The 22,833-nt window shown below is 39.3% G+C and overlaps 1 protein-coding gene across 1 annotated transcript; it reads left to right on the plus strand.

The window, feature by feature from the left end:
* The first annotated feature begins 249 nt into the window (after positions 1–249).
* txlng (taxilin gamma) lies at positions 250–22,805 on the plus strand. The gene is made up of 11 exons (XM_055022451.1): positions 250–324; positions 3,200–3,316; positions 4,188–4,335; positions 10,426–10,517; positions 12,685–12,855; positions 13,276–13,470; positions 15,247–15,366; positions 16,474–16,548; positions 16,695–16,787; positions 19,836–19,931; positions 20,808–22,805. Exons 2-11 carry the CDS (start codon positions 3,224–3,226, stop codon positions 21,126–21,128), a joined length of 1,404 nt encoding a protein of 467 aa, XP_054878426.1. The 5' UTR covers positions 250–324; positions 3,200–3,223; the 3' UTR covers positions 21,129–22,805.
* Positions 22,806–22,833: the final 28 nt, after the last annotated feature.

The following is a 22,833-nucleotide window of genomic DNA, read 5'->3' on the forward strand; positions in this document are numbered from 1 at the left end:
GGCACAGGTAAATTGTCGTTTTAGCCCTGGAAGAAGCTTACGATGTTGACGGATGTGAAAAGTTTCACCTTCAAGTTAAAATATTGCAAATTGAATTCAGATTGCTCTGATCTTTAATTTAACATGAGAGATGGAGCTACTAATATTTAAAAACACATACTAAGCCAAACAGGATTAGAACAATAAACTACAAAGAAGATGTTTCGGTTTTTTGGAAACCCATCAGTGGTTATAGTTTGAAAGATGACACCCGGATGTTGTATGCGTTAACTTCACACTAACTAGCTTCTGACATCGTTCGAACAGAACAGTGAAAATATTCAGGTGAGTGTTTTTAGGACTGTTTATTGGAGTGTTTGATATTGTGGCATGCAGACTTTACGCTGCTCGAACGCACTGAACGAAGGTCTGCAAAGAGGGTTGAAGCGCAGTGATTGTTTTCACTTGTTCAACATTTTGAAGTTAGTTCGCCAACAAGGCTAACGACAGTTAGCTTTAAGCTAACATTTAGCTCGCTAGCAGTGGCTACGTAACACCGTATAACGTTCATGTTTTTACGGTTTGGGGGTTTGATCTCGACAGCTGTACTCTTTGCTGTTCCGAATAATATTTGAGAAGTTTCTGGGAAAGAGACACTTTGTGTTTCAGTGGGACTCCGTTCACACGGAGCAGAATGAAGCCATGTTGCTAAAACGAACCGGAACAGAGTGGGAACACATGCGTTCCTCTCAAGTCTGCCGTCAGAGTGTTCCAGAAACCTTGTTTATCTGGAATATCACGTTTGTCACGCAATCTAAGGTTTCTCGTCATCGTGTCGTACGCGAAGCGAAACGATGTGCCGTTTCAAATGCAGCTTAGGCTTAAATATTTTTAGACAATAATAACCAGCATTTCCCCAACTTTTTAAAGTTGTTTGAATATGTATTTGTTGTATTGTATATTTAAACAAATATTTCCGGTCTTATTGGTTTTGTTTTCACACTAAAGGATTCAGTGAGGCTGGTGGTGATGTTAAGGTCAAGCTAAACACCTGATAATTCTAACAACTGAATGAACGCTGACAACAACGACCAGCTGCTAGCAGTGTTGTATAAAGTACTGAAATCTCGGAGTCAAGTAAAAGTATAGGTACCGCTCCAAAATATGACTTTGGTAAAAGTAAAAGTCACTGGTTGAAATGTTACTTGAGTTAAAGTATTAAAGTATCTGAAATGTCTTGTACTTAAGTATGGAAATTACTGTAAAAATGGATGTACTCAAGTAATGTAATGAAAAGTACAAGTAAAAAGTAAAACAAGGCAAATGCAGTTTGAATGACATTTTTTATATTTTGGTAAACTTGTTAAATACACGTAAAATAATGTACACAACCAAGTGCAGGCAAAATGAAACCTGCTAATAGATAAACCTGCAGGCATCATTTAGTTAAGAAAATTAGGTGCTTTACCTACAAGGTTAACTTAACCTGCTTTAGGTTAACTTAACCTGCTTTACAACTGAACCAGATTCTTAGTAAACCCTCCAGGACAGAAAATGCAAAGTTTCTATAAGCCTCAAGTTTTCCCTTTCAGTAAGGTCAGTGCTGAAAATGAGAAAAATAAATAGTACAGAAAATGCAGCCAACATGAAGAAAAAAACTCATTACAATTACTCTACTTCACACACTAGGTGGACACAACTGGTCATTATGCAAAAGAAAAAAAGAATTGGGAGGGAAATGCAGCTTATTTGGCCTTTGAAGAGGGAGAGCTTTTTTGTTAACTTGGTGTTTAATGGGAGAAGCAAAACAGACCTCCATGAAGCTGACACCCCACCTACGTCAAAAAATCCAGCAAATACTCTGATTGGTTAGTGCTCTGTTTGTGCCGTTAAAATTTTGGTTTGTGCAGCTTTGGTTTTCGAGATATTAAAAATTATTTTTTAGGCCGTCCAAAATATATACTTTTTAAGATTACAATTACTGAAAATATTGAGTATGACTATTTCATACTCAATATTTTGTGTCATGAATTTTGTGTCAGTTGGTCACAAGGCAAGAAATCTATTTCCATTAGTTTCTCAGGAGAGTTTGGATGTAAAATTTGTTGACTCTCCCTGAGTGAAACTCCGAGCGCTTGAGGAAGGGGGAGACCTAGAGAACGGCTGGCCGAAATTAGCGTTCATGAATCAGATCAACCTCGAGCTAGACGCCGCTCACACAGGATATTGGAATAGCCAAAATCCAAATTGAAAACAACTTTGCTGCGTTTGTTTTAACGGCACAAACCTGCACAAACGGAGCATTAACAAACCAGCCCACTTTGGTTTGTTTTGGAGCAAAATGCGGGGATGGTGAACTCTGGATGGCCTAAAAAACTCGTTTTAATATTTCGGAAACCAAAGCTGCTCAATCGAACATTTTAATGGCGCAAACCTACACAAACGGAGCACTGACCAATCAGACTGTTTGCTGGACTTTTTGACGTAGGTGGGGAGGTGCGAAACCTGTGCATCCTATTGGTGGTGATGAACAAGCCCAGGCAAGTAGACTTTGTTGCAGTCGGTCAGTTGTTTGGTCAAAACATTTGCGTTTCTCTCTCGCTTTTTTGTAACGAGTAACTAAACCACTCATTGAAAATGTATCGGAGTAAAAGTATGCAATTAAGTTCGGAAATGTAGTGAAGTAATATATCAAAAATTTTTATACTCGAGGAAAGTATGAAGTACTCCAAAATATACTTAAGTAGTGAAGTATTTTTACTTCGTTACTATACAACACTGGCTGCTAGAGGCTTTCTCTGCTGTCCAACTAGCTACAGCTGAATAAAATAGTTTCTTGGAACCAGAATTCTAACCCTTCCAGTTGTGTACTGTTTTTCTGTTCCCAAAGATGCATCCAGGACCTTTTATAGAATAGCGAACTTGCCCACAATGTATTCTTTTTTATTTAATTCATGTTAACGTTTGTTTACACATTTCTAATATTTTTGTTTGCTGAGACTTGATCATTCGGTCTGAAGCTGTGTTGCTGCAAACACACTTAAATATTGGATCATCTTCTAAGTGTTAAATTATCATAGTCGATCAACCATTTAAGATTTTTGATTTTCTAAATTCACCTCGAGGACACAAATGGTGTTTAGGGTTACTCAGTCTGGCAAAAATTTTTACTCTACAGTTTATTATACTGAGTCTAAATTCTAACTATTCTTTTGTTTAGATTTCTAGGGTTGGATCAAAACTGATGGAGACACCAGGAGTTTGTGAGATTGAGCTGCCAAACAGAAGAATAGTGAGCGGCAGTGAATCCCCCACTGATCTGGATAGTCCATGTCAGGTACATGACATGTTTTCATTCTTATGCACTGGCTGTGCTCAAGTTTAATCTCCTAGATTTTTTTTTCACATTTTAAATTAGTATTTACAAACGGTTTTCAAAGATCACTGACTTCATTTTCTAAAGCTATATTTATCCCAAAAATGGAAAAATGCTCAGTTTTAGGTAAAAATGTAATTCATGATAGTGGGATTTGTCAGAAAGTACATTTTATAACTGATCAAGATTTTCAGTTTCCAGTTGGATGTTGTCAGCATGTCCTGTTGTTATGGGCTACTCATACTACAAGATCAGCTTTGTTTTAGGAAGAGGCTGAGTTGTTGGTTAGACAGGGGAGCTACTTACATCAAGGTATAGTTAAGACAGTGGCTTCCAAAATGTTTTCAATAGAGTAGGTGTGCCCATTCAGTCAATCTCCAGAAGGAGTTAAGTTGATCTGGTCTGTTGGGTCTTCAGGAGACAAACTGAATACCACCAGCTGAGACAAGCTTGTTTCTTTGGTTTTGACAGATCAAAAATATCCACTAAGATCCAAAAGGTTTAAACCTTTATTTAAAGGAAAAAACCTCAACAAAACATGTTCAAAGTATTGAATCAATAAAATAATAATAATCACAGTAATTATTACTTTATTATGGTGCTGTTTGGTTATCAAAAATCAAAGGTGACCCACAGATGAACTGACTGACAGATCACTACTAGTGTTGAAGTTAGCTAATCAACCACGGCTGCATTCAAGTGACAACTTATTAATAACAACAAATAACATCAAATCTGAAAAGTTAATATCTTAGGGGACTGATTATTCTGTTAACATTTGTCAGTCGTCCTACATAAGCCAGGTCCTAAATGATGGTGTTTGTGTTTATAGGAGGAGGTTGCAGGGTTTCATTTAGGTCTGTGCGGGCCTGAGGAAGAGAGAGGGGAAACCCCAGGCAGAGAGGACAGTCCCAGTGAACTGGGAGAGCCAGAGCTGGATCTTGGAGGAGACTCCAAGGCTGGAGACGATAAGGCTTTTGGTAGGAAAGCTGCTTGCACATCTTCTTTTCTTTTACCAGTGTCCTCTCAACAATGTCAACAATGCTGAGTTTTAAAAATGTTTTGGAGTTTTTTTTTTTAAGTTAAAATATGCTTTTTTTTTTTTTGAAGCTTTTATTTATAGATTTTAACAGAAGAACAAGAAACATACATATGTACACTTACAAAAACCAAAAGTACAGAAGAAAAAGGAACATACATACATACAGTTACAAATACTTAGAACATAGACCTATACCAGACAAAAACCCCAAGAGCATATACACAGGGTAGACAATAAAAAAAAAAAAACGGGGGGGGGAGGGGAGGAAGGGGTTGCAGCAGACCCTCGATTGACCAACCGTAAACATCAATTTGTCTTACCATATGGCCTTATAGCCATCCATCTTTCCATCCATCAAGTTGGATGTCATTTTGGCACAGCCAAGTGTAAAAGACAGACCAGACCACCCAACATTTATCAAGCTTATTCTTAGTAAAGTAACTGATTTTCTCAAGTGCAAAGTAGAACGTCATTTGTGTGGTCCATTGTAAAATTCCACATAATGTCCTTTTCTTCCAAGAGAGTGCAATGCAACGTTTAGCTTCCAAAAAGGAGACATTAAGTAAGGATCTCAAGTTGTTTGGGAGAACAAAATCCTCAGGATAAATATTCAAGATGCACATTTTAGGATCCAAAGGAACCTTTTTACCAATCATCTGACTTATCACAATCAATACCTCTTTCCAAAATGCTAACACTCGAGGACACGCCCACATACAATGAAATAAAGAACCTTTTTGGGAAGTACATTTAATGCAAGTATCAGAAATATTAGGATTAAAATTATGCAATTTAGCTGGAGCGATGTATTGCCTAGTCAGCCATTTGTGTTGTAAAAATTTGGAATTTATGTTAGCAGATTGTGTGTGAATCGAAGTGCAAGCTAATGACCATTCCTCACTCGATAAGTTCTCTCCCAAGTTCTCTCCCAAGTTCTCTCCCTTGTTTAGACGCTACATATGGAGTTGAAATTGGGGGATTGAGACGTTCTTTTTCTGATAGGTACAGTATTTCAGATTTAGCATCATTTACCTTATATCCTGAAAAAATTCCAAAAGACTTAATTAAATCATTTATTGCGGGCACAGTGTTACCCAGCTTAGAGCAAAACAGGATTATATCGTTTGCATACAAAGCCACACGGTGTTCTAAGCTCCCTAATCTCATACCGGTTATTTTATCATGTTTGCGAATTGCCATTGCTAAAGGTTCGATGGCCAATGTGAACAACAGGGGATAAAGGGGGCAGCCCTGCCTTGTTCCACGTTTCAATTTAAAGGGAGATGAAGTAAGACCATTGGTTAAAATTTCAGCTTGTGGGTTAGAATAAATAAGTTTTACCCAGCTAAGAAATTTCGCTCCTATGCCAAAGTGTTCCATAACATTAAACATATATTGCCATTCTATCCTGTCAAAGGCCTTCTCTGCATCCAGCGACAGGATGGCAGTGTCTGGAACTTCAGATTTCTCAAAAATTACATTAAACACTCTTCTGATGTTGTGAAAACCCTGTCTTCCTTGTACAAAACCATTTTGATCGGGGTGAATCAACATGGGTAAAAGTGGCTCCAACTTCCTTGCTAACACTTAACACAAAATTTTTACATCATTATTAATAAGAGATATTGGCCTATATGAGCTACATTGAGTTGCAGGTTTACCTGACTTCAGGAGTAGGGAGATGGTTGCTGTATTAAGTAAGGGAGGAAGAGATCCTTTACTAAAGGATTCCAGATACATGTCAAGCATAGGAGGTATCAGCTTGGATTGAAAAATTTTACATATTTCAATTGGGATTCCATCAGGCCCTGGGCTTTTACCCCCTTTCAAACCAGATATAGCCTCAGATAATAATTGTGCATTGAGCTCAAAATCAAGTGAGTTTAAGGATTCACTATCTAGGGGAGTAAATTCTAAAGAATCCAAGAAAACAGTTTGTGCATGGGGAGCTAGGTCTGAGTAGTCTGAGCTATACAAATTGTAGTAAAATTTTGAAAACGTGATGTTTATTTCTTTTGGGTCAGAAGTAAACGCTCCTTCAGTTGTTTGAATTGAGTTTATTGCTTTATCTGTTTGTTCCTGTTTGATACGCCAAGCCAACAATTTACTAGCCTTCTCACCTTGTTCAAAATATGATTGTTTCAGTCTCATTAAACTTTTAATTGCTTTATTTGTAGACAGCATGTTGTATTTAGCTCTTAACCTAAGAAGTTCTGTGTTTAATTGGGTTGAAGGATTATGAAACTGTTGTATTTCTGTGCTTTTAATAGATCTATCTAGTTGTTCCAATTCTTGTTTGTTAGTTTTATGCTTGAAGCTGGTAAAACTGATAATTTGGCCTCTTAAGAATGCCTTAAAGGCCTCCCATCTCACCGTAGCCGAGGTTTGGTGAGTGTTCAATTCAAAATACATATCTATTTTTGTTCCAATAAATTGTATGAAATCTGGGTCCCTAAGCCAAAATGATTGTAGAAGCCACTTAGATGAAAAGGAAAGGTTAGGAACCCTAAGACAGAATGACACCGGAGCGTGATCAGATATTACTATGCTGTCATGCCAACTATTAGTAATGTGCGGAACTAGATCAGCTGAGACTAAATAGTAATCGATTCTTCAAAATGTTTGGCAAGTACCAGAATAACATGAGAAAGAAAACTGATTAGGATGCATATTTCTCCAAATGTCAACCAAATTAAGTTCTTTAATGAAGTTAAGTAATTCTTTCCTTGTTTGAGCATGAGAAACATCTTTGCCTGTAGATCTATCTAACGTTGGAATGAGCGTACAGTTAAAGTCACCTCCTATGATGTACTCTCTGGGAGCGATGCTACAGATAGAAACAGGTGTCTAAAAAAAGCAGGGTTATCATTGTTTGCCCCGTAAATATTGACCAAATTCAGTTTCACAGACAGAATCGCACACTGTACAATTAGATATCTGCCATATCGATCCTCAGTTACATTGATGAGCTGGAATTGCACCGAACTGTGGATTAGTGTGATTACGCCCCTCGAGTGTGAGCTATAGGAAGTAGAAAAAACCCGACCATGCCATCTTCTCCTCACTCTACTAACATCATCAGGGGTCAAATGAGTCTCCTGGAGGAAAACTATCTTAGCCTTTAATTGTTGAATCCTTTTCATCACCTGTCGCAGTTTGACAAGTTTATTCAGACCTCTTACATTCCAAGAGGTGAATTGAAGGTCAGAGGCCATCAGAAAAAAGAAAAAGTTATTTCAGCCATGGCATGTGTATTAAAGAGTGAGCTGCAGAGGGACAAAATGACAAATAAAGACAAGACAGTACAGACACAACAAACAACAATTAAACAATAGAGTGTAAATCCCCAAACGAAGTACACCCACCCAACCCACTGAGAACACTTCCCAAGGAGCCATCCAGGCTCGGCCATGAAGCCCTGCCGGTCCACCCCAGCACTCATGGCGAAGAGGAACAGCATATAGAAAAACCCCATCAAACCGCAGCCCCCAGAAAAACAGTAATGAACTTAACAACCAATAACCTATAATGAAAATAAACACGCATTTGCATGTCTTAACCTTAGTTGCCCTTAGTTGCCCTAAATATTGTAAATTGACCATGTGTATTAAACACAAAATAAAGCTGCATTACTAACCATTATGAACCATCAAGTCAAAGAATTGAAAAGATACGAATATGGAAGTGCACTTACAGATATATGACCATATTTGCATACATAATGAGATATGATTAGACAACGTCACATAATTGTTCACCCTTCTTGGACTTGGACTTCTACCTGGTTTGTAACCAGATTGCGCTCCCGCTGGAGCTGCAGGACGAAGGACTCCGCATCTGCTACCTTGTCAAAAGCGTGACGTTTCTTCTTGTAGGTCACCAAAAGTGTGGCCGGATGAGCAACACCGTAGCGCAGCTCCGGTAACTCCAGAGAAATAGAAGATAGATCCCTTTTCACCTGGTCAAATATCTTGCGCTTTTTCAGAAGCTCGGCAGAAACGTCCGGGAAGAACATGATTCTGTTATTCTTCAAACGTATTTCTCCCTTCGTCCTGGCAGCCTTCATGATCCGGACTTTGTCAGCGTAGTTCAGCAGCTTCATGACCACCGCTCTGGACCGTGTCCCCGCAGCTTCAACTCGCCCGACTCTGTGTGCTCTCTCTATGATCAGCGGGATCGGGAACGTTTCTGCACCAAGCACCTCGGGCAGCCATTTCTCCAAAAATGCACACGTCAGAACCTTCAGTCCCCTCAGGAGACCGATAAGACGAATGTTGGAACGGCGACTACAATTTTCCAGGTCGTCTATCTTTAGTTGCAGAGCTTCAATTGTAGTTTTCGTAGCAGTGTTATCAGCTTGCAGGGAAGCAATAGAATCCTCGCTAGCGCTGATTCTGTCCTCCGCTTGTGTAATACGCGCGGCAACAATTCTTATCTCCGATTGCACCCCCTGAATAGCAGTTAGCAGGCTATCAAATCTCTTCACAAAGTCATCTTTCATTAAGTTAATAGCCGCCACGAGGTCGCCAGAGCTACCTGCTTCCATGGCCGCCAGATCCTCACCATCTGTGACTATGGATTCGTTGTCGACAGGAGGCATATCCGAAGAGCCACTGCCAACCAGGGGAGAATCTTTCCCGTCGCTGAAGGCCATGCTAACATCAGCTAGCTTGCTACTCCTAGGCTGTTGCGCTGAGCTCAACATAGACGTTATTAAAGCCTTTTTGGAGGTTGGTTTTGAGTTCTTTGGTGCCATTTGGTCAGCGATAACTAGTACAGTTAACTAAAGAAACGAAAAGCAAGATAATACAGGTTGTTAATTTAGTTTTTTAGAAATAAATTGGAGAGGGCTCCACCGCACGTCTTCAGCACCGCAACATGACCGGAAGTGTCTCGGTTTGGTTATTTTTGATGGAACAAAATGTGAGCAAAGGATGAATGTTTGATCACACTCAGGACACTTGGCCTGTCTTTGTTTATATGTGATTTGTATGTGGTGTCATAATATTTTTTGGTGGTGGAGGTCAAAGATCAATCCAGTCCACATTAGTATTAGTAGAACAGCAAAAACCCCTCAATTCTGCTTCATGTTCTTGGTGCAATCAGCTATCAGACTGTTCAAGTCAGCCTGAACAGTCTGATAGCTCTTGGAGACATTGGCATCAGGAATGTTCGAGTTCAGCCATGTGTCCGTAAAACACAATAAGCTACATTCCCGGTACTCCCTCTGACTCCTGGCCAGTGCTGTTATTTCATCCATCTTGTTAGTCATCGATCTAATGTTGCCCATGGTAACGGAGGGGTGAAACAGGTTGTTGCTCCTCTTCTCCATAAGCCTTTGTTGTTTCTTGGTTGTTGCTCTCCTCAGCTGTTTGTTTCCTTCTTTGCAACCCCAATGTGTCCGTCTCCAGATCTGAACACCATGCCTTCCGACTTCAGCGCAATCAGCTGGTCCCTGAAAACAATGTGTAAACAATGTGGCCAAGTTGTACTTGGCAGAGTAAAAAACGTATCTCTGCAGCGAAAAAAAATAAATAAATTAGACTCTATTAGTCAACATTGTTAAAAATAAGCCTCTTGTAAAGTGCAAAAAGCAATTCATGTTGTAAATAAATAAATAGAAAACATGAAAAGGAGAGAGGAGTACCTGCAACAGCCTACATACTGTTCAGAGTGCACTCTGAACTCTAGTTAGTAATGGTTTGGTAAGCTACATTTAGGTCTGCCGATGTTTGAAGCAGTTGTTTTATGTAAAATTGACTAAGAATTATTTCTGTTTGATCTTTGGCTTCAAAACAGTTGAAATATATCAATAGTCACAGTTTAGTTCTTTTTTACTGGTTTCCTTCTAATATTCATTCTCTAATTTGTGCAAAATTGTCTTATGAGGCTTATGAGAAATAATTTGCCAATATGTCAAAAATCTAAAAGTAATGTGTTGAGTTGTACTGGAGCTTTTAGTGTTGTGATCTGTTTATTAAACAATTTTTAATGTGTTTCTTTGGCTGTCTTGTCATTTTCCCTTCAGGAAAGGAGGTTGTACTGCTGATGCAGGCGTTGAATTCTCTTACCACGCCTGAAGAGAAACTGGCAGCGCTGTGCAAAAAATATGCAGATCTGGTAGGAATGTTGGCTTCTTTCTTTTTACGTAGGGTTACATAAGACGCTAGACCACTAGACCGCCTCAACCCAGTAGAGTTTTTTTTTAATTTTTATAATCTGGCTATTTGTATACAACTTTTTTGACAATATTACATACACTTGAAAAGATTGGGGATTCAAGAAAATACAATGCCAGAATGCAATTGTATTTATATGTATCGCAAAATAATCAGCTGATTCGGGTTTTTATCTTTATTTAGGCCAGAAATTAATTTTTAATAATTTATTTGAGTCCATCAAAACCACGTTCTGTCCACAGTAGTGAGGAACAGAGGGTATAATTGAAAATCTCACTATCTGGTGTAAAAAACCCAACTGCACCGTTACTGGTGGAAAAGCACCTATAAGGTTGCGGAACACGTTTAGAAGGATCAGCCCTGTGTTGAGCCATGATCAGGGTTTCCCCCAGAAAACTTGCTAAGCCCTGTGGTCGGGGCACCAAGGTCCACCAGTAAGCCACTGTGTTGTTGTATTAAAGATGTTAAGTTTATACAGGTAAGCAGCCAGACTAAAGACGGCAGATGGCTGAGTAATTGATGCTTATAGTGTAAGTGTAGCTTTACGGACGAACCGCATCCCAGTCACAACAAATGGGACCGGTGTGCAGCTATGTACCGCACATCGTGGTGGTACATAGCTGCCGAATGAAGGTGTCAAATTGAACGAAGGTGTCAAATCCCGTCGCTAACATAAACACAAAGCAAGGAGAGAGTTCATCTATTAAATTGACTGAAGATGAATACATAAACTAAAATCTGGAGCCCAGACATTTTTATAAGCATATTTGTGAGCCTGCCTCTTTATTATTAACTTGAATATAATTTCAGATTATTGTATAACTTCAGGCTAAATTAAAAAGCGAGCTTTTATTGTTCCAGGTAAATTTTCTAAACTACAGAAAAGTAACTGTTACAAGTGGATTTTAACATTGGAAATGTTAAATTCGAGTCATGTTGATATCCAATAGTAACATTGGTATTATGCTGGATTTACCAATATTTTATTTTACCAATTTTTTCATTCGATTACTCATAATTGATAGATTACTCGATTACTAAAATATACGATTACAACAACCCTATGTTAAGTAAATATTAAATGTAAAACTATAGCTGGGTAATTATATGTTATGGGAAAAGGTCACCAATGAAACACTATTTAAATCCACAGCTAGTCTTAAAAACATCAAATAAAGAAGTACAATTAGAATGAATTTAAATTATTTGCAGTTCTGTTTAATCCAAATTAAGTCAGTGGCTCCGTAACGCCCCTCAGGGCTTTAGGGGCCCCATAAATGTTGATATTTAACATAAACCACAGATAAATTAATGTAACATTTGTTTAAGATTATCAGTGCTGCTAAATTTGATTTAATGGTTTCAGCATACATAAATTAGATTTTAAATTGTTAAACATTTAAATGTAAGATTTTAAGGAGTTAGCAATTTTACTTTGTAATTGTAATTTGTTCAAAGAACAACATTCATAGTTACATTGTTTTGTTGCTGTTAGAGCCATTTGTATGATGTTTTTTTTCATCATATAAAGTTAAGAAGACTGATATTTGTTCAGACCATTTTTATTGTGAAATTTAGTTATTTTGAAAGGCTTACTTACTGTGGGTCATATATTGTATTACAAAAATTATCGACAGATTGCTTACACACAACGGATTATCTAATACAGTTTCTGACCGTGTATTATTGGACAAAAGGGGAAAAAGGAATTGTAAAACTGTGGCTGTCATTTTTGTATTTGCATTTTTTTTAAAGCTAAATAATTTTTGTTAAATTCACGGTTTGCACGCTTCCTTTACTTCAAGTGTCCAAAGAATGACACGGGTATTGGATCTGTTGCCATAACAGTTGTCATAACTACAATCTGATGCTATGAGTTTAATCTTTGAGTTTGAGCTACGTTTGTTTACAAATACAAATTAGTAAACTGCAATTATAACTCATTGTTTTTAAGTTGGCTAATTCAACCTCAAATTTAGGTTTAGACAAATCACTGATCTCCTAAAATTAAGGAAATCAGGGCTGATTTATTGATGCATCCTTACAAGATTGTGTAGCTTTTATTTACCTTTTATTTTCATGTGTTTGTGGCTTTGTGGTTGGTTCAGCTGGAGGAGAGCCGCTGCATGCAGAAACAGCTGAAAGCCCTGCAGAAGAAGCAGTCTCAGATTGTCAAGGAGAAGATCCACCTGCAGGGAGAACACAGCAAAGCCATCCTGGCCCGTAGCAAGCTGGAGAGTCTCTGCAGAGAACTCCAGAGACATAACAAGACACTGAAGGTAATGGTTCTGTTCACAAGCATCAGGCTCCTGAAAGTCTGCAAAGCTTTGCATAGATTTCATTTCATTCTGCTCATTTTAATTTACGAAGCCCTTTATACAGCTAAGATGTTTTCTATTTTAAATTAATTTCTAACAGATCTGACCGTTGATCCTCAGTGATGCTAAGCAACATAAGAAAACAAAGAAACTGGGCCTCAAACAAATTTGTCTCTAAGACAACCACTGTCTTGCTGAAGCAAATCTACTCTGATACAATGTCAAGTAGTCAGTTCACAGTTTCTAAAACAAAGTGTTATATCTTCAGGTTAGGCCCATGAGAAGATGAATCTAAACATTTACATAACTGGGAGAGGTGCACTTACCTTTGTGAGCTACTGTAATAGTGTTGAAGCAGATCGTCTCTGTGTTCACTGACAGGAGGAGAACGGCCAGCGGTCCAGAGAGTATGAGGAGCAGCGGAAGGAGGCCATGCTGCACTTCCAGATGACTCTGGGTGACATTGAGGTGCAGATGGAGCAGCACAGCTCCCACAATGCCAAGCTGAGGCAGGAGAACATGGAACTGGCCGACAAGCTCAAGAAGCTCATAGAGCAGTATGAGCTCAGAGAGGAGGTCAGAACCAAATGTAGCAGTCATGTTGCAGCTTCACTCAGCACCATGGGCAACTTCGGGTTGCTGTGAGTCAGGTTCTAAAAGTGGTTTCTACGGTAACCGCTTCCCATCTTCTGATTTATACTTCCAGTCTTCTTCACATTTAATCTGCCAAGTCACACTTAACCTTCCTCCTGCCACCAGGTCAGTTCAAACTAGAAATTGACCAGCAGAAATTATTTTGACATCAGTCTAACAGATCTCTGATGTGTCCTGCCGTTTTTTTTTTGTTTGTTTAATTTTTTGGGGGTGAAGGGAGGAGTGTTTCTTGAAGCCATTATTGCTTTCCCCCCCTCTGTTTACACAATAAAACCAAGACAATAACAAATGTTATTCTGCAATTTAAAACTGTAGAAGGGTTTTAAGTTTTCCAGAGCATTGCATAGTAACAAGAAATTGTAAAGGAGAAAATAAATCAATGCATGGTTCTCAAAGGTGACAGTACATAAAAAAACTACACACAAATTCTTCAAAGAATTGCTGCAGTAAATAAAAATATTGCATTAAATAAATACTGAATATGGACAACAGAGAAAAAAATATTGGGAAGTAAAGATTGAGAAAAAATTAAATTAAAGAATAGTTATGATGCTACAAATTAAATAATAGTTATGGTATTTACATTAAAAATGATAAACAAATATTATTTTGTCACATTGTGTAATCAAAGAAGTTTGGAAAGTTATTTTTTTTGGTTGCAATATTTGCCACATTAATTATGTTATCAAGTCACTTATTTATTTTTATAGTTATTGGAAATTTGGGAGGATCAGCCCTTCATGCAGCTAAGCTTCACATCACACTTCATCTGTATATCTTCAGTTTAACTTTCACATGTCTGTGATTCTGTGCATGAGTGGGTGAATTACTCAATGTCCCCAGACAGGCCTAGCGCTGGATAAAGCAGGTCATTTACCATTTCTTGGTGAATCTGCCTTCCTGTTTCTGTTTGCCGCTTGTAAATGAGAAGTTGATATTAAGTACCATCAACTAGTATTTCCAAATGCATCTGCCGGTTTGATCTCTGCTACGTATATATTCTGAGCCAGTATAGTTGGCACCAATGACACTATCTGTTGGAGGAAACAAGGATTTGGGTAGTTTCCAACATCACTGGCATCAGCTTTGGCATTGAACTCGGAACTTTTAAAGATTGTCATAAGGGAAAAATCTGGGCAAAAAAAATTTAAATTGTGGCATGTGAACTAGGCTTTAGCGGTCACACCAACATGCAAAACCTCATCTGACAGTTCATCCCCCCCTTGACCACAGTAAAATTTCGAGTCTTCACTGGACCACTGATGTAAACTATGTGAATAGCTAACATCTTCCCTACTTGTAGTTATGGTCCACAGAAATATCATGAATAGTGAGCCACTATAATCCACTTTATTAGTGAATTCTCTCTATGGCTGTATAGAACATGTTGAATATTAGTTCACATTTATCCAACATTGACTGCGACATCTTTCATATGTGAGCAGAGAACCGTTGATGACTTTTGATAGGACAGATAATCTAAAGTCATAAACTGTAGCGCAACAGAAAATATCGTCAACCACTCTGATTATGATCCTTCCAAAAGGGCTGTGATCTGCAGCCTGTTCCAGTACTTGTAATTGGAGTGGAACCTGTCACTACAAGGGAGGTTTTCTAATTCATGGATTTAATTAATGAAAATGAAGACGTTTCTGTTCCTGTGCTCATCTTGCATGCTGACATTGTTTCCTTCTGCAGCACATTGACAAGGTTTTCAAACACAAGGAGCTGCAGCAGCAGCTAATGGATGCCAAGCTGCAAAGAATCACTGAGATGATGAAAGAAGTGGAGGAGAAGCAGCAGCGGGAGAGAGAGTTTGTAAGAGACTTTCTTCTTTTTAACTCTCTGTTTGATATGCATGTGCTCATCAGAAAACCTTGGCAGATTACTTATCAGAATATTGTGGCCAAAACGCACCATATCTGTTTTTGCATCCGATCCAACGGAGAATTGGGATGAAAGATGTAAGGAGTAAATATAGTACATTGAAGTCAACAGGGCATAGCTGACAGCTATTGATTCTTGTAACTCTGACCAAGTTGGATCTAGAGTTAATATGTGAACAACCTGGTGTCAGAGGTACACAACACATATATGGTATTTTTCACTCTCTAGTCACGCTCTAACTGGTCAATGTGTGGTTCAGTTCTACCTCAGGTAGTGAGCTTTTCCCTTATATGTTCCTTTTCATTGTGAGCGGGATGTGAGCAGCAGCAGTTGTGTTCAACTCTCTGCAGATGTTTGCAGCAACTCTCGGCAACGGAAAACTTAAAGGTTCTCTGTTGCGACGATGTGTTGAGCAGTGCTCCTTCATGATGCACAAAAATTCTGGTGTAGATTGGCTGATGTAATGAGAATACCCTGGGGGTGCAGTGAAATCAAAATTCAATTTAATGGTATTGCACTCGTTAGGGGTTAGTAAAGGTCAATCATTAATTTTTGGTGCAAATCGGATGATATATGTGTGATTTAGAGTCAACAGTATGTAAACAACGGGGATTAGAATTTTATTTGTTATTATAGCTAATTTATAACATGATATAGTAAATCACGAGCCAATCAATACACGCGGTCAAATGTCACTCAAATGGTTTTGGTGTCCCGATCGGTTCTGCTAATTTTACCTGTGAGGTAGGTATGAAAATCTGGGAACTGCCAGGCAAAGCCGTGGCAGATCTGGAAAATGAATCTGGCAAACGCGGTACGGACTGTACCTTTAAGCTAGAATGTCAGTGAGATGTGTTAGCATGTACACCTGCTTTGGGGGAAGATGTAAACAAGAGTCTTCTACACACAAAAAGAGTTGCATTCTTACCCTTTGTAGGACCCAAGAAGTACAGAAAGATTAAAGGAGGTAGCAGCTTTGCTAAATGAAGTGTTGAAGCCGAGTTCAGGGTTGAACACTTGTCTGTGTTGGTGTTTCAGCTGCTGAAGGATGCCACAGAGTCCAGGCGCAAATGTGAGCTGATGAAAGAGCAAGAATCTCAGCTGAAACAACAGGTGAGCTGGTCCAATCAGAATGGATGCTTCTGCATGGTTTTTATCTCCTCTGCCTTTCACTGTATAGCACAATGCAACACAATGTGCTGTAATAAAGTAAACATAGTTGTACACATGAGCTCTGGTATAATATTCTCTCCTCTCAGCTCTCCCTCTACATGGACAAGTTTGAAGAGTTTCAAAGTACTTTGGCTAAAAGTAATGAAGTCTTCACGACCTTCAGACAAGAAATGGAGAAGGTGAGCTTTGGATCTTTATCTCTTTGTGTGTTATAGGTTAGACAGCAGCCTCGGGTCTATGACTTCAACATCATTTAACCAGAGAAGAACACTCTGTCTCACAGCTGTGACCTCTCTGAAAAGTTCACAGCAAAATTGATACCCATCAAATCTCAGATGGAACCAGAAACTCAAGTTCAAAAGGTAAATCAGACTCAAATTAGACTTGTGTCCTTTAGACTTGATGCTTGACTTGGAAAGATCATGATGTCTTCCTAGAGAGCTCCCATCTCTGCCTGGAGATTCCTGCTCAGAGTTGCAGCTTCAGAATGATTCATGCACTTAGAGCCACACTGAGCACCAAGTCAACATACATTTTGATCTTACTGAGAAGGTGTGAAGGAGAAGGAATTCACGGAGATCAGAAAAACTCATTCTACAAATCTCGGGCACCCAAAACAGTTTCTGTGGCGCGCATTAAACACTCAATAGAAATTAAATGGAAGAGCTGCTAAAGCCACGTAAATGAAATCTCCTCGTTTGTCACTTTGTATCCAGAACAGATGTGCAGTGCAGTGGATTTAGCTCATCATCCAGGGCCAGTCCAAGGTTGCATGAGGCCTTGAGCAGAATTTGATTTAGGGGTCCCTCTTGCTGCTAATAACATCTGCTCCACCAAGAGTATTTCACCATGAACTTAGGGAAATCTGGAAGAGATTTAATTGGCCAACTTTAAAAGTCATCACTTAGAATTTTAATTTACAAAGAAGTATTTGTGAACAAACAGAGCTCAAAAGATTAAATTCATAGCAGCATCAGATTTTAGCTGTGGTAATGAAACAATATAACTATGAAGATTGTTCTTCGAACAAGTTTATTTTGAACTCAAAATAAACTTGTTAGCTCCTTAAAATATTAAATGTATAAATAATTGGCATTATAATTGTATTTGATGATTTGTTGGTTTTATGACTCCATAGCTGCGGGTTTAAGTACTGTCGGCAATATCTTCCAGTAACATAATTATCCAGTGATATTGTTAGTAGAGGTGTGACGATCGATCGGCCACCGTTCATAATCGGCCATTTTCCGTGAAAAGTGTATGATCGATGATCACTGATCACTGACTCTTGTTGCCTATCACATATATCTCACTTTGCAGCCTGCATGTGCAGCTTATCGCCTCTTTTACAATACACAAGTGTATGGTAACAAATCCTTTCGTGTGGAACAAGTTTGTGTGTTTTGCGGCGAAGAATTACCTCGGGGTGAAGCACGTCAAAATGCATCAACACAACGAGTCTAATATGGCATTTAATAAACAAGCACTTGATGGGAGTGTGGCTATCTCGAGGCTCAGGAAAAAAAGACATCCGGAGCGGCCAGATAGCAGGTAAAGCGGCGCACAACTACCAACACCCACCCAAATTAGCATCAGGGTCAGAAAGCTAAGCTAAACAAATAACTTGAAAATTAAGTCAAGTCTTCGAGCTGGTAGTGTAAGATGCTGGTTCTGTTCTCGCTCTTGGACCGCTGCTACTAATAGTAATATTTCACAGTCGTAGCGCCTCTCAACCTCCACCAGTCAGTGAACTCTCACACCGAATGTCTGCTTAAAGCTGCAGGATGTAACTGAAAAGATTTGATATGTATTGAAATATGTCTATGATGTCAAAATTAGGTGAACTAATTATTCAATTCAATTTTTCCAGATAACGTAGTATCATTTATACCTAAAGTGAAAAAATTAACAGCAATTCAAGGCGATTATCAAAGATCTGTGTTCAGCAGCAAAAAACCTGATCAGAGCATTCCTAAGTTTTACATTTTCTGTGAACATAACATTTTTTAATACAAAAACACGACGGGCTGTTGGTGAATCGCCTCAGCGCCCCGACCACTTAGCAAGTTTTTTCCTTGCAAAGCAACTTCCTGAGTCTTTCTGAAAGAAATCAACCTAGTTTTGGCTGTTTCATTAATCAATTGATAGAAATTAGCCAATCATTGCATCTACACCGTGTTCCAAATTATTGTGCAAGTGATATTTTCTCAGATTTTCTTAAATGGTCAATGCAAATGATGGCCAGAATAATTTTCAAGAGGTGGCCGATTAGTAGGTTCATGAACCGCAACCCTCTGGAGGATCCTCCACCTTGAGGTTCCAGAGGCACCAGAAGCTTCAAATAACTGTTTGCTTGCAGATCCGGTGCCCATCAAAGGACACGATGTACCCCGTCTTAGAAGACGAGCGTGAACGGACGGTACCGCTAGAAAACATCTTTGCTCTTAAGACAGTGCTATCTTACGCTCAAGAAAAAGAGGGAGCCGTTTATTCTGTCTGACTGTTATTTATACAGATCAAGGAGGGACCTACCCAGTAGGTGGGTGTGGACTAAGCTTTTTTCAGTGTTGCGCTGAGCGCAGGGGATAAACCTACGAGCCTTAAAGAGCGAAGCGTTTATGGAATAGAACGTTAATAAGTAAGTCACATGACTAATATTAATATTTCAGGTTTCCTCCTATGTTAAGATGTGTTATTGGGATTTTAGGTAGGTGGTCCCTGAATGTTTCAGTTACATGGTCCTCACCCTGAAAAAGTTTGAGAAACACTGGGCGTTTGTGAATAACTTTTGTGTTGCTGAGGGAATATTCAGAGAATAATCTTGTTAGAACTTTAGAAATTTGAACAATTTTTCTGTATTGGGAGTTACTTTTAGTCTGAGGAAGCTTCAAGACAGAGTTAGAGGAAACTTGCCAAGTTTTATTTTGTCAGAGGAACTTGGTTATCAGCCCGTAGCTTTGATAAGATTATGGGATGTATCTCACAACAGTCTAGTCATTGAAGGAGTTTGAATCCCTTCAGAGAAATATAAACCTACCGCCAACATTTCCTCTAACCTAGAAGCAACATTTCAAGGAAACTTCTGGCTAAAAATATCAAAATATTCCATTCATAGCAATTTCACACTAATTTCATTCTGAATAAATATTTATAGTACAGTGAGACATAAGTTCTAAGTACTTAATTCCACACCAATCACCACATGATTGGTATGGATTTACTTCCAGATGACAAAGAAGATCAAGAAGCTGGAAAAGGAGACGACGCAGTGGAGGACCAAGTGGGAGAGCAACAACCAGGCGCTGCTGCAGATGGCCGAGGAGGTGAGACCCTTACCCACAAACTCTTTAAACTACGGCTGACATCATTAACACGACATTAATTTTATCATTTTAACGCGCTAAGATTACATGATACAGATTACTGAAGTAATCTCCTATGGAGGGTAGTTTATACCTTTCTTGCATCGCTGGGCTGCAAGAAAAATAAGCGAGGCTACGACGCAAAGTTGCAGAAAAGTCAGATGTGTGTACACATCTTCATGTAGAAGTTCAAAATTTCAGATGCATAAATTATGCTGGTTACTTGGCTGAATGAAGACAAGTGACTGTGGCGTCATCGCACAAGCTCCACAAGAAATGAATGGAGAAGGGGATTTCTAAATGTAAAACGTTTAAAATAAAATGAATTCCTTTAAACGTTCCTGAATATAAAAACCTGGATAACTGGGAATTTTTGGACATGTTTGGTTTGAGACAATAAACCTTTTCTTAAACACTTTTTGAAAATGTGCATACAGATTGGTGTTTGATCTGGGCAATATGGGCAGTTTCCCTGGGCAGCATCAGAAAGAGGTGGGGCACCCATGAACTAGAAAATAAAATCTCTTATCTGTCAGTTGTCCCCTGGACAGGTTTGCTGCTACTTGTATGAATTTGCAATGGAGTTGGTTTCTCTTAGTTGCTGTTGAGTAATAGGAGACCACATTACCTGCTGTCTGCTACAAAAAACCCAGATAATTGCTTGTATTTGAATTGGTTGGACCATTGCAGAAGGAGGGGCTCTACCCAAAATATAATTTCTTTGAGAAAAAACAACTGTGCATATTTATAGTTATATATGTTATAGGATTTTTTTTAAAATCTATTGATAGTACTAAGCTACACAGTCGCTGAGTCTGGAACACTCCTCTGTTGTAGAAAACGCTGCGTGATGGGCACTTCAAGGCTCTGCAAGGGAAGCTGGAGCTGCTGGAGCGCCTCTGCAGAGCTCTGCAGAAGGAGAGGAATGACCTGAGCAACCAGTTGAGCCTCCTTCAGGAGCAGAGGGACCAGGGGCCAATGCCACCTGGCGCAGACCAGCACGAGGCCTTGGCCATGGAGGACGAGGAAGACGAAGAGGAGGATTCTGAAGATTTGGCGCATGATGAAGAGCTGGAGGTGGGTGAGGAGTCCCCGCAGCATGCTGCTGATAAAACCACTACTGCTGCAGCAACCACATCGACCAGGCTGCTTGACTGAAGCTGCTTTGAGGCAGTCTAAAACATTACCATTACTAAAGATTTACCCTTTCACAATTGTAAACTATATCTTTTTGATCTTTCTGTGTTTTTACACTTTGCTCAATAAAATTATTGTATGAAGAATTTCCACATTTCTAAGGCACTGTGCAGTGAGCTGTGAGCAAAGCCCTTTCCTCCACCAGTCAGACTGAGTTGGGCCTGGAGCATATCACTCTAGCAGACTGCAGTACAGGGGATGGGGGATGACTGCCTTTCTGTCTAATATCGACATATTTTCCTCAAAGCTTCTGCTCCCTGAAAATTTGACTTGCAGATAATAAGGGTCACTAGATGTTTGAAGAGCATGAAATAGTTTAGCTATTTTTCTAAGTCACATTCTCATTTGTATTTTTCAAGGAAAATTCTTTTAAAGTCCATTATATGGAGTTCTAACAGGTGTTTAGGGTTTCTTTTGGTTCCAACCAGTCAGTTGTAGTTCCCAGTGAAGGTATGAATGTCTCATGATGTGGTCTGTCTGCTTTAGTCTTCCTGGTTTTAACCTGGTCATCTGCTCTCTGCTGCCCCAAGTGGATCATTTAGGAACCATCTTCAGTGAAACTCAGGGTCATCCTATGCTAAGCTTTTCTCTCGGCTCGATAGTTAGTATTACTCATTGTGACTATCTCTATCTGTCTGTCTTCTTCAAGCTTGGCCTTTAAAGCACTTCCACAAAGCCTGAATAGCAGCACTGCTGTCATTCAGGGAGATATTTCCACATTTTACGAATGTGACCAAAGTGAGATGATGTGAAGGGTTTGTCTCCCACCTGATGAGATTCTTTAGAGCGCAGAGAGGCCAGTTTTAATAGGCCATTGATGTGAATTATGTTTCAAACGTTGACATCCAACCATGTCATATTTCATCTTGGAAAAGAAGATGGGATTTGCTTTTCTGGAGTTTGAATACAGCTGCTCTGTTAGGAACAATTAAGGGCTCTGATGGGGGTGTGGCCTCTGCAGTTAGTCTACACCTTGAGTGAATGTAGGAAGTAGCAGCAGGTGCCAGCCTGACTGCTGTCATCGGAGAGGATTGTACTACTGACCCTTCTGGGTTCTCTTCACTTGAAAAGTAGATTTATCACTTCATCTCATTATTTGCACATCTTATGGTAATCATTGTTCCTTTCCATAAGCTTCAGTAGCGAGAAAGCAGCTGTTACCATGCAATGTGCCCTGTCCTGTTTTACTGTAGCACTTACTTCACATGTAGTCCTCGAGCTCCAGGCTGACCCCAGATCTGCCTGGCTTCTATTTTGGCATAACAAAGTAATGGGACGGATACGGATGTAGTCCAGGTGACATAATTAAGATTGTAAGTGTTGCATAGCAGTGAATGTGTAAGATGGCAGTCTGTGCACTTTGACCTTTGCCCACCTTTCTAAGCGTCTCTTCATGCTCATTTGAAATCAGAGGAAACTGAATGCTGATCATCAGGCGGTGAGGGTTTCCACCCCTGGCTGAGCTGCAGACAACTTGACCTTGGCATTGCCCCAGAATGACTCGGGTCATGTCAGAATCTACCTCTGTGGGCGGGGCCATGAGTCAGCAAACTGGCTGCTTTTATTTTTACCACCTTGTAAATGTAAAATGTTCTAAGACTGTCATGCTTTTAAATAAACATTTTGTAGGATTTTCAATGTCTGGATTAATTTTTCCTAGCCACTT

Source organism: Poeciliopsis prolifica, unplaced genomic scaffold, assembly GCF_027474105.1.
Source record: "Poeciliopsis prolifica strain line A6 unplaced genomic scaffold, Auburn_PproV2 SCAFFOLD086, whole genome shotgun sequence".
NCBI lineage: Eukaryota > Metazoa > Chordata > Actinopteri > Cyprinodontiformes > Poeciliidae > Poeciliopsis > Poeciliopsis prolifica.

Coding starts and splice junctions, on each gene's coding strand:
- txlng (XM_055022451.1), top strand. CDS start 3,224: ATGGAGACACCAGGAGTTTGTGAGATTGAGCTGCCAAACAGAAGAATA. Junction 3,317..4,187: donor ATCTGGATAGTCCATGTCAG/GTACATGACATG, acceptor TTGTGTTTATAG/GAGGAGGTTGCAGGGTTTCA. Junction 13,471..15,246: donor AGTATGAGCTCAGAGAGGAG/GTCAGAACCAAA, acceptor TTCCTTCTGCAG/CACATTGACAAGGTTTTCAA.